This window comes from Pelobates fuscus, chromosome 1 (genome assembly GCF_036172605.1).
Source record: "Pelobates fuscus isolate aPelFus1 chromosome 1, aPelFus1.pri, whole genome shotgun sequence".
Lineage (NCBI taxonomy): Eukaryota > Metazoa > Chordata > Amphibia > Anura > Pelobatidae > Pelobates > Pelobates fuscus.
The window spans coordinates 72,617,112-72,629,172 of NC_086317.1; the positions used below are offsets into that span (position 1 = coordinate 72,617,112).

The window sequence follows — 12,061 nt, forward strand, 5'->3', positions numbered from 1 at the left end:
TACGTATATATTTATGTATATAGATATATTATTTTGTTCTACGTGTATTTTGATATAAATATAGATATATTAATATCACAATACAGTTAGAACGAAATAAAACACATCTATATATTTTTTAATAATTTTTTTTATAATTATAATTTTATTTTTTTTACGTATTTACATATTAATTTTTTTATATTATATATACATATATATATAACAATAATTATATATATATATATATTCAATCAGTATCAGTCTACGTGTAATTTGATATTAATATATATATATATATATATATATATATATATATATATATATATAATTATATATATATTAATATTAAAATACACCTAGACAGTGTATGTGTGTGTATGTATATGTGTATATATATATATATACTTAGATCATAGATATATAATATATATATATATGATCTAAGTATATAATTATTATTTTTTGCACCCTTTTTTAACATTTTTTTATTTGATTTCAGCCAGCAGGGGGACTACCTGTCATTACAGTCAGTCCCCTTGCTGGCAATGCTGCAGCCAGCTATCCTGGCCATGTGATTGTGAGGTCCTCGCAAGGACCTCACTCTCACATGGCCCGGGGGGGCTGAAGAGGACGGAGGTGCCGCGAAGGCTCCCTGGGAGTCCCCCCAACCGCGATCGCCGGTGTGGGATCGCCGGCGGCCGGGTAAGTAAAAAAAAAACTGGAGGGCGTACAATTACGCCTGGCGGCGTTTAGAGCCGCTTAAAAAAGGACGTAATTGTACGCCCTCCGGTCTTAAGGGGTTAAGGGGTTAAAGCAGGGTGGAGGGAGGGAAGTGTTTTGAGGAGAAAGAAGGTTTGCTGCCTGTTGTATCCTGCTATTTCTTAACAACAGAAAATAAACAGGGCAGAGGCCTTTGAAACTGGACTTTGTCTTGTCCTGGCTTACTTACCCTCTACGGCTGTGCGGTTGCCAAAAGATCCTGGACAAACACACACAGGGAAGAAGTTTGTCACAACACATAAAGAACTTCAATAGCTGATCTGGAAGCACAAATGAATTTAAAAAAAATTCCGGCTCAGCTATTTTGACCTTTAAATTTAAATTCTCTTTAAATTCACTTTTAAATTTTCACGTAAGCGAATAACCCTGTGTGAACTGCCTCTGTTTATATTTTGTAATCTTTACTCCTCCTAGTGGCTGTCATACAGACAGCCACAAGGTGATCTAGACGGACTACTAAATCTGTGTGACGTCCAGGATCATGCCAGACTTTGGCAGGGTATTCGCTTAATTGAGAATTCAAAGTGAATTCAAGATGAATGTAAAACTTAAGGCCAAAATAGCTGAATCAATACATTTCTCTATCTACAGTGAACTTAGGAGTTAGAAATTTAAAGTGAATTTGAAATGTAAGACCAAAACAGCCGTTCTGGAAGCATAGTTGACTGTGAGATTTTCTCCGATGTAGCTGTATTATTAAATAACCCTGTGAGTTTGTGCCCGGTGCTCCTCACTAGAGGTGGGGAATTCCGATAGGGTTTAAAACTCTTAATTTAGAAAACAGAAAGCGTCTTGCATGGTGGGAATTAATGTTTTGCCTGCATCTGCTGGGTTTGTTGGTACTTTTTAAAGAGGTGCCAGTATTCAAGTGTGAAATCCAGATTCTGATATGATAAATTGAACTGGTTGAGGTCTAAATCACTAGCAGAGACCTCTAAACCACCAGGAGATAAATATTTTCCCATGCTTTTGGAGTGTGGAGTGGTCCATTTATTAAGGGGGGCTGATAATCTGAATATGTGTATGTGTGTACCATAACAAGTTACGGCTTAATATATTTCTGAGCGTAATACATAAATATACATTCATATTAATATGTTTGTATTATATGTATTATTAGACCTATAATACTTACACATGTATTAATATACATGTGTGTCTCCAGATACGACCATTTTTAAATTAATACATGACATCAATGCAATGCAGGCTTAGCACTTTTTACATGTGTTCATCTAATGTTGTGCATGCGCTGTGCTACTAGAGGTTAGTTCTATGGTGTCCCTGGATGCTGTTGACCAGGGAACAAAATTAGGAAGGCCACTAAATGAGAACAATCTTTAAAAAAAAACAGAACAGTTGGGAGGCATAAATAAAACTCCCACACTGACCTCTGTCTCGTTAAAGAGAAGATGTGATCTAATAGTTATCAGGACCTACATTGTGACAGTGGTACTAATCATACTTCCTCAATTAACGGACCTATTCCATCTGTCACTTTATTATTACCTGTTTTCCTTTATTATTAACTAGTTGAGAAGTGAAAAACTATTTCTGTGCTCTGATCTCCATGTGTTCGCTCATGTAAAGCACAAAGGACTAAGAACTTCAAAGATTTCCGGTATTCTTCACTCCCTTTTAATTGTTCTTTTTGAAGAAGTGGGGTCTATTGTTAGTTTACAGCTGTAGCCCTTGATCACTTAATAACTTTGCTCATCAAACTTCCAGTGACGATTTCTTACTTTATTTATTCTGTTATCATTGCTATAGCCAGAACAGCTTGAAATGCATTGTGCTGCAGACTCTGCTGATAATGAAGGGGTTAAATCAATGTGTGCAATATAGTTAATTATACTAATTAAAGGAAATGAGTTTCTTCTGAAATAATAGGTTCCATCAGACACTGAAAGCATTGTGGCATATACAGCAACCAGGACAGAAGGGAAAAAAAGATCATTAGCAGATGTATCCAGACGTATTCTTTCCAGAAATGAAAGGAATGAATGAAAGAATAGCATGGTGTTTATGCACTTTTTTTTTAAAAAGTTACGCTTTTCTGTTCAGTTTTGCTTTTAAGTATATTTTTTATATTGAGAGGTCTACAAGCATCATAACAACATGTACTGTAAGCTCATTTGAGCAGGGTCCTCTTCAACCTATCGTTCCTGTAAGTTTTCTTGTAATTGTCCTATTTATAGTTAAATCCCCCCCTCTCATAATATTGTAAAGCGCTACGGAAGTAGCGCTGAGTAAATTAGGTACGCAAAGGTCTGTCTTGGATTTGGATTTGTCTGAGTTTTGGATTAAATACTTTTTCTAAACAGTTAAACCCCTGGGGCAAACTGGTCACAAACTGGTCACATTGAGAGAGAGCTCCTGCAAACTATCGACTATTTCTCACTTATTTTCGACTTCAAAGTCCGATTTGAGCGACTGTGGGAACTCGGCTGGAGACAGTGAAGCAGAATGGATCGCAAGACCAAAGAGCTGAAAAGGCGCAGCAAGGACTTAGTATCGGAGACCTCCTGCGGCAAGCACAAGGGGCGCTGCTGGGCCCAAGATGGCTGCCTATCCAGAGACATTCTCTGAATTCTCATACAACTTGTCTAATGAAGAGGGGGATTGTACACTTACCTATCATGCCTAATCCAGCCCCGGCTGTCCCAAATCCAGACAACTCACCAGTCACAACCACAGTCCTAAAGACATTGCTGACAGACCTTCAGAGAACTTTCCAGTCTGATGTAGCTGTACATTGTTCTGATAAACAGGGTCTGACAGGACTACTGGGGGCTTTGGAATCTACCTCTGAGGACTGTGTAAGCCAACTTGATACCATGCAACAAATTGTCCAGGGTCTTCAATGCCAAAATGAAGTATACGATCGCCGCTTTGCTGCATTTGCCGTCGCCAAAATAATTTAAAAGTTTTAAAACATTCCGGAAGACACTACAGTGTCCGAAATACCGCATATCCTGCGGCATCTCCTGGCAGAGCTACTATCCCCTCGACAGGCCAATACTACCACAAAAGTAACTGGATGGTTACTTGCGAGTCCCAAAACTGGCCAAGGCCCCAGCTACAGTACCCCATGATCTAATTGTTCGTTTCCAGAAGGGGAAGGACAGGGCAGCAGTATTAGCAGCGGTAAGGGAACGCTCACCCTACGTATTCGAATCTATGCCACTCACTTTCTATGCAGATCTCTCTGGAGGCCTGGTGAATGGCTCTTAGGCCGCTCACCTCACTCCTCAGGAATCAAAGCATACAATATCGTTAGCAAAGGGCTTGTACATTGCTGGTTCTCCAGGGCAAGGACAAACAGCTGGTACAAGACTTGCAAGGGGCATAAATCTTTCTGACTAAGCTGGGACTCTCTCATCTCTCCCTAAATCTCACTGAGACCCGAAGAACAGCCAAACCGTGCCACCGCTGGGATCCAGACAAAGTAGTCACCTTCAGACAGAGACAACCAGTGCAAGACCATTATGCCGCAGTTACCACCTGAATAGCCTACTTTTTTTAGCATGGTCTTCTTTTGTTAAGCTGTGTTTCTATTTCTGTTCCGCCATTTATTCATTTTGTTTACGTTCGGTAAAACTAAGCACAGCTCTTTTACTCCACCTATTGGCTTGTATCTTGACCAAACAAACTCCTCCCCTCCCCCCTCCCACCAGCTAAAGGTTTAGAGGAATTGTCACACTTAGTCTTGAAACAGCCAGGTGTAATCTTGTACACCCCCTGGTACATCCAATATCTAACAGTTCCTGAAATAACGATTTAATGCCAAGTCAGTAGATTCATGCCAAGTCTGCAAAGACTGTGGAATAAGCATAGAAAGCAACCAAGTGCATATTATATGCCTGAATACCACACTGGAATACTTGTCATGTTTGTGTCTTGCTTTTTGTTCTTATATCATGACAATATACATGTGGATTAAACCAAAAATAAAGAATGTTAAAAAAAACCAAAAAAAAAAAACAACCTTAACCCCTTAAGGACCAAACTTCTGGAATAAAAGGGAGTCATGACATGTCACACATTTCATGTGTCCTTAAGGGGTTAAGGTAAGATGGTGCCAGGGACCTTTTGCACCATAACAACTTAATTGAGTTGAAATAGTGGGAGGTGTGTTGGGATGTCTGTTTGCTTAGTGCTGTGGGAGTAGGGGTGTAGGCCATTTCCTAGTGCTTGTGTGCACTCCAGTCCTGAATTTGCCCACCAGGATATTTCCAGGGAAGTGTAATGTCGGAGGCTGACCAATTTTCCAGACTACACTGAATGTGTATAATGTTCAGCGGCAACAGTCACTATTCTGCTGTGTGTCCTTGTGAAAAAAGACATTGTTTATGACATTGATAACATGTTGGTGGCAATGAAGTCAGTGGAAAAACAGAGTGAGTATTCGTGCACATAAAAGGCCATTTGTTTGTACCTTTCACTGACTCAAAAGATGCCAGCCCTGCTGTGGTGCAGGAAGGTCCTCTCTCCCTGTCTACTGGTACATTGTGTTGTACAACTGCAGAGGTTGAACAAAATCCCAGTTCTCCAGCTAGAGAAAATGCTACATTTTGAGGGATACCCTATTGGTTTCCATAGTGATTCCTCCTTATTTAGTGCATAGCATCAGAATAGCACATCCTTTTGCTGTGATACATCTTCCCATAGAATTTTAACCATTTTTTTTCTTTAATTGTTATCGCTCATTTAATTAAATGTTTGAAATAATTTATCACATTCCTTTCCAATATTATTTTAAATAAGTTTTTTTAGAGCACACTGCAGCTGAGATGAAATATTGGTTACATAAACAGCCCTGACTAAGGCAGACTATCTGTCCTAAGACTCTTCAATCCTCTGGTCTTATGGCTTCAAGGCAGCTTTAGACATCTTTGCTCATCCCTATATAAAGGTTAATCTTCCATTCTGATTCTCTTGTCACCCAGACAGGCACTTAGCAGCTACAATGGATGAAATTGTGCAACTGAATATGGAAGGTGTGAGGAAGAAAATCTATCATGGTGGTACAGGGGACATACCAAAATGTCTTACTGGATCAAAGGTTAGTTTTATTTCACCTTCAACATATTGTCTTCCGTGAATACAATGCAAGAGTTTGTAAAGTCTGAATTTGAAGAGGGAACAATTTTTTCCTAAGGTTTTCTAAGCATAGAACATGACTATTGTACATGCAAATTGCTGAATTGGAAGTACCTTGAGTGCAGGAAACCACACAATGCAAAGCAGAAAATCTTTATGCTTATTCAAGACACTAGATTCTAAGAAAATACAGAAATGTTTTCATCAAATTGTGTAAGTATGTATCTCATTTATAGTTAGATGGATATTAAATTTGTAACCACAGCTAAATTATAATATTAATCTAGCCAATTTATAGAGAAGGTTTTTTGCAAAAGTGAGAATTTTCTGGAAGTGAAAGTGAATTCAAGGTCGTCATCAAACCTGGGGACAAAATAGTCAAATTTGAAAAATTCTTCAAGTCCGCTATGCTTCCAGTTTGACTATTTAGATCTAACCTCTGCAATTTGCTTTAAATTCACTTTGTTTTCTCGACCAACTCTGACAGTAAATAACCTGGTTAGTACAGTCAATATGTAATGAGTTATTCTAAAATCTATAAGTCGCATTACTGTTCTATCCTGAATATGCTCTAGCTAGATTTCTATCAGCGTTTTTTCAAGCAAACTGTATTATTTGAATGCAGTGGTATTCTTAGTAACTATCTATGTGATGTTCCTTTCTGTAGGTTCATTACTTACTGTATAAGAAAAACAAAACTAAATAAATGTGTTGGGCCATGTTGACGGAAAGACAGATACACAGCTATAGAGATACAGAGATAGGTTGTCCCTTAGAACACATATCTTAATATACATGTACATTATATGTATCCCATTGTACAGCGCTGCGGAATTTGTTGCCGCTTTATACATAATAATATGTTACATATTCTACCCTAGTCGGCCAGAGATTAGTAGGAGTTACACTGCTGATTGCAGCATTTATGTAAAACTGCTGCAATTTTAACTCAAACCTCTTCCAAAAATGAAATCCTTTGTGAGGGGATGAGAAGACAGAAACAGCACAATTCTCTCTCCCCTATTTTTGTGTTGGCATATCTCCGGAGATGGCTAAAGATGACTAGATGTCAACAGTAGTTGCTGCTCAGGACTAGCTACTATTAATTTGATCATATGTTCTTATACTACCCTAAGGTGAAAGATAACCTACCATTAACCATAGGTCATAAACCCAAGCCCTACAAAATAAAAATCAGATTAATTAAAGGTGGATAATGCTATTATTTGGGTGGACTATTGTGATGACTCTAGAACCCCTTAACCCCTTAAAGACCAAACTTCTGGAATAAAAGGGAATCATGACATGTCACACATGTCGTGTGTCCTTAAGGGGTTAATGACATTTCCCCATCGAACACAGTTTACATTTATATGCACATATTATAATTGTATATGTGATATATATGCACATATTATATTTGTACATGTTATATTTATGCACATACATATGTAGGCATGCACAACCTCTCTTTTTTGCCTGTCACATATATATGCAAGCAAATACATTGATCTGTATTTTTGTAAGCCAGAGCTACAGAGTATTATCATGTGGAGTTGCAGGATTACACATCGCAACAGATGGCAGGCTAGCTAATGACGGCTGTTTCTTTTTTTTTTTTTTATATATATATATTTCTACTAATTAAATGCCTGTTGCACTAAAACCCAGAGTGCATTGATTCAATGCTTCATAAGAGTGCTTGACAATGGTTTGATTTCATAGAAGCTGTGCTATAGTGAACACATCTTTTCAGCAGCCTGGTGAGTTTGTCATTGGAGAAATATAGGCTGCCTTCTCACTGTGCCATTCAGGTGTATGCACAAAATGATGTGTGAATTATTAAAGAAAGAAAAAAAACACCTTAGACACACCCAGATAATCCCCAAATCCTGGACTGGTATGGGGTCCTGAGGACTGGGTTGAGAACCCCTGCACTAATGAAGGGATAACCTTAAAGCCACTAAAAAGGTTAAGCAGTGAGCAACAACATTGTCAGGGCTGCAAAACAAGAAAAGTAAGACTACCTTTAGGGACAGAGATAAAGCCATAATCTAAATTCTAAACAAAGATCTTGACGTGGTGCAGCATTTAAGTGACATCTAAGGAAAAATGCCGAAGAAAAACTATCATGACTTTTTACATGAAAACAAAACTCATTTTAAAGCGGCACTGTCATGCCGAATCCCGTTTTTTTTTAACCCCCCTCCCGCCTCCACTACATCCAATTGACCCCCTAGTCACCCCCAAATGCCCCTAAGCCCCCCAGATTACCTATTTTTAAATCTGTATTTTCTGCCCTGATCTTTATTCAGGGCGCCGCCATCTTTGTGTGGGTAGGTGAAGTCCCTGTGGGACACGTCATCTACCCACACTACACAGACTGTGAGATTCCCGCACATGCTCAGTGAAACACCTGGACATGCGAACGGGAATTTCATCTATTCATTCATTCATCAGACAGACGAATGAATGAATAGAAAAAATCAGATGAACAAACTAACACTGTGTATCAGTGTTCGTTTGTTCGTTCAGTTTATTACAAGGAGGGAGCTACCGGCGTTACAGGTTAGTTATTTTATTCCCCCTCACTATTTTTAGGGGGAGGGGGGTAGGTAGGGGATAGAATGTTTTGGGTGGGGGGGGGGGGTGACTAGGGGCTTGGGACCCCTAGTCACCTTGATGGGGGGGGGGTCATTTAGGGCCCCCACCCACCGCGCAGGGGTGGGGGCCAGGGGGAGGACAGTAGGTCCCCCCCCTTATTATTTTATTAGGGCCCCCACCCACCGCGCAGGGGTGGGGGCCGGGGGGGGAGGACAGTAGGTCCCCCCCCTTATTATTTTATTAGGGCCCCCACCCACAGCGCAGGGGTGGGGGCCAGGGGGGGAGGACAGTAGGTCCCCCCCCTTATTATTTTATTAGGGCCCCCACCCACCGCGCAGGGGTGGGGGCCAGGGGGGGAGGACAGTAGGTCCCCCCCTTATTATTTTATTAGGGCCCCCACCCACAGCGCAGGGGTGGGGGCCAGGGGGGGAGGACAGTAGGTCCCCCCCTTATTATTTTATTAGGGCCCCCACCCACTGCGCAGGGGTGGGGGCCAGGGGGGGAGGACAGTAGGTCCCCCCCCTTATTATTTTATTAGGGCCCCCACCCACAGCGCAGGGGTGGGGGCCAGGGGGGGAGGACAGTAGGTCCCCCCCCCTTATTATTTTATTAGGGCCCCCACCCACCGCGCAGGGGTGGGGGCCAGGGGGGGAGGACAGTAGGCCCCCCCCCTTATTATTTTATTAGGGCCCCCACCCACCACGCAGGGGTGGGGGCCGGGGGGGAGGACAGTAGGTGTCCCCCCCTTATTGTTTTATTAGGGCCCCCACCCACCGCGCAGGGGTGGGGGCCAGGGGGGAGGACAGTAGGTCCCCCCCATCTTTAACCCCCGCGCGTGGGGGGGGGGGGTTATTAGGTGGTTTTTTGTTGTTTTTTTTACAGTGAGCAGCCACAGGCTGCTCACTGCTTACTAGACATGCCCCTACTCGCGGTATAGCGAGTAGGGGCATATTATTTACTAATACTAAGTAATCTTTACTTAGTATTAGTACATTTGGCTGAAAGACCAATTCAGGTCTTTCAGCCTTTTAGTAGATAGCTCCCTGATACCGTGGGAATTAGGGAGTTATCTACTAAGCGGCTGCAAGATGCAGCCACAGCAATGAATAGAATCGGAGTTTCATTCATCAGAATGAAATTCCGATACGAACAAAGTACCGAATTGCATCCTAACACCAATGGAGAAACTCTTCTCATTCTGTTAGGATGCAATTCGGCAGTTTTGCCGGCATTCTGTCTAAGTGACAGGACTTTCGGCAATACTGACAGGAAGTATTGTGGGAACAGGGAGGAAAGCTAGGGATCATGGGAAAATTGCTCTGACCAGCGGAAATGAAGCACACTTTGCTCCTCCGCTGGTCAGAGCTGGTCAAGCGGAGGAATCCTCCATAAGGCAAAGAGTCCCTACTTTGTCTTATAATTTTAAAGAAAACTAAAGAAGACTGGAAGAAAAGAATAACAGATCCCGAGAGAGGGGGAGAAGAGGAAGAGATTGAGGAAAGGTAAGTTCGGCATGACAGTGCCGCTTTAATGCTCTCTGGTAAAGAGAAAGTAAGATAAAGAAAGACCACCAACTTTAACAGAATTGTGTCATTCTGGTGGTGATCCTCAAGGACAGCTTATTGGTACATATTTTATAATCCGAGCAGGGTGAAAAAGATCCAGTGATAAATCAGTAGTCCAACACCAGGCAGCAAAATGGCTAGCTCCAGGATAACCCTGAAAACAAGGCACAGTTCAAACTATTCCAACTTGTAATACACTTCACAAGCAGTAAATAAATAAATGAGAGCAGCAATAATAATATAATAATAATAATTTTGAGACTGGAGAAATCTTTATAAGTTGCATTTTCATTTGAATTTAGGGAAGTCACTTGAAGCATTCATTGTGTTGAGCTATATCAATTGCTTTTGTTTGATTTCTTCATTGCAAACAGCTTAACGTCTGTATATATTGACAATAAACCTGATTGTCAATGGGGGAATACTAATTTTGATTACAACTATATTTATATATAGATACATTTTTTGGACTGCTATTTGTCTAAGCATCTATTGGTTGCTATATAGGATATAAAAAAGAACAACAAAAAAACAACAAAGCATAATGTATTTATTGATAAATGTAACGTTTCATTGATTTAAAGAGATTTCCTTATCTTACCTGGAGAAGTTATATAATCTGACACAGTGTTACCAAAAACAGAGATGAGATATATTGTATATAAAAAGATTTAACTGCAGAGAAAGAATGATAGCCAGAAGCAGAATACCTGATGTTGAGATTATGGTTCTACCCCAGTATAATCTTACAAATGTCACATACATTTACAAATATAGTAAATCATTGGAGGTCCTGAAACATTCCTGTACACCAGATAGTGCGATACACATATTATACACATCAAATGAATTGGATATCTTATTTTTCAGAGGTTACATAGCGCCTCTTACAGAGAACTGGAAGCTTTCCCTTTAATTTAATCCAGTTTTATATTAATCGAGATAGCACTACATCCATTTTATCAAGGTGCCTGGATAGTATCGTGACACAGATAGTGTCACCTCAGCAGATAGAATCTCTGGGAAGTTTAAAATTGCATTTGTAATTAATGTTCTGTTATTTATACACCAAAGGGTATCAAAGGACAGCCAATCTGGCCAGTCTGGCCTTAAACATTATTTATAATAGGTGTAGTGCACTTTATGATAGAGAGGAAAATTATTGTCGAACAAACACATGCAACAAATGCTAGATTTTGTTTCAGAAGTTGGACAATTGCTTTGGTCCTTCAGGACTGAATAACTTCTAGAAAATATACTTTATACATGTTGTAATATTTTTATATATTGCATGTTTTGTTCTTCTTTTGTGGATGGAAATAACAAGTTTATAACCACCTTGGTTTTTTTCTTATTTGTTTAGGTTACCTTCCACTTCCGCACAATAAAATGTGATGATGAAGGTACAGTTATCGATGACAGCAAGAAAGTTGGGGTTCCAATGGAAATCGTAATTGGAAACATGTTTAAACTGGAGGTCTGGGAGATGTTGCTTGCTTCCATGAGAATTGGAGAAGTTGCTGAATTTTGGTGTGATGTCACAGTGAGTACCACAATTAACATTCAAACTAAAATTTGAATGCCTTAAGTGGTTCCTTCCCTAGAATTTTCTTTTGGAACCAATGGAGTTGGGCCCATTGTAGGTGACAATCAGGTGGTTGGGGTGGTGTTAGGGGCTCCAATATTAAGTGTGAGAAGTTGTATTGGGGGCTCTCACATAGCAATATGAGTAAAGAGTACAAACGTGGGTAAATGCAACATCCTCTCTCTACCCGCTAGCTCTGCTTCTAGAACAGGGAAAGGCAACCTTTTAGTTCTCCAGATGTTGTGGACTACATCCTCCATAATGCTCTTACACTCATAATGCTGGCAAAGTGTCATGGGGTGTGTAGTCCAAAACAATCTGGAGTGCCGAAGGTTGCCTAGGCCTGTTCTAGAACAATCAGACCTTCACCGAGAGACCAATCAGAGGAAATAGAATGACCTCTGCCACAATGTTGCTTAGGCAGGGCTGCAAACATCTGGGA

The 12,061-nt window shown here is 40.4% G+C and overlaps 1 protein-coding gene across 1 annotated transcript in view; it reads left to right on the forward strand.

Moving 5' to 3' along the window:
* The first annotated feature begins 5,622 nt into the window (after window positions 1-5,622).
* The window catches only part of AIPL1 (aryl hydrocarbon receptor interacting protein like 1), a 67,424-nt gene continuing 60,985 nt past the window's right edge, over window positions 5,623-12,061 (forward strand). The window contains exons 1-2 of the mRNA XM_063449755.1: window positions 5,623-5,827; window positions 11,398-11,577. Coding sequence (XP_063305825.1) covers window positions 5,732-5,827; window positions 11,398-11,577 — 276 coding nt within the window. The 5' untranslated portion in view covers window positions 5,623-5,731. The remainder of the gene's footprint in view (window positions 5,828-11,397; window positions 11,578-12,061) is intronic.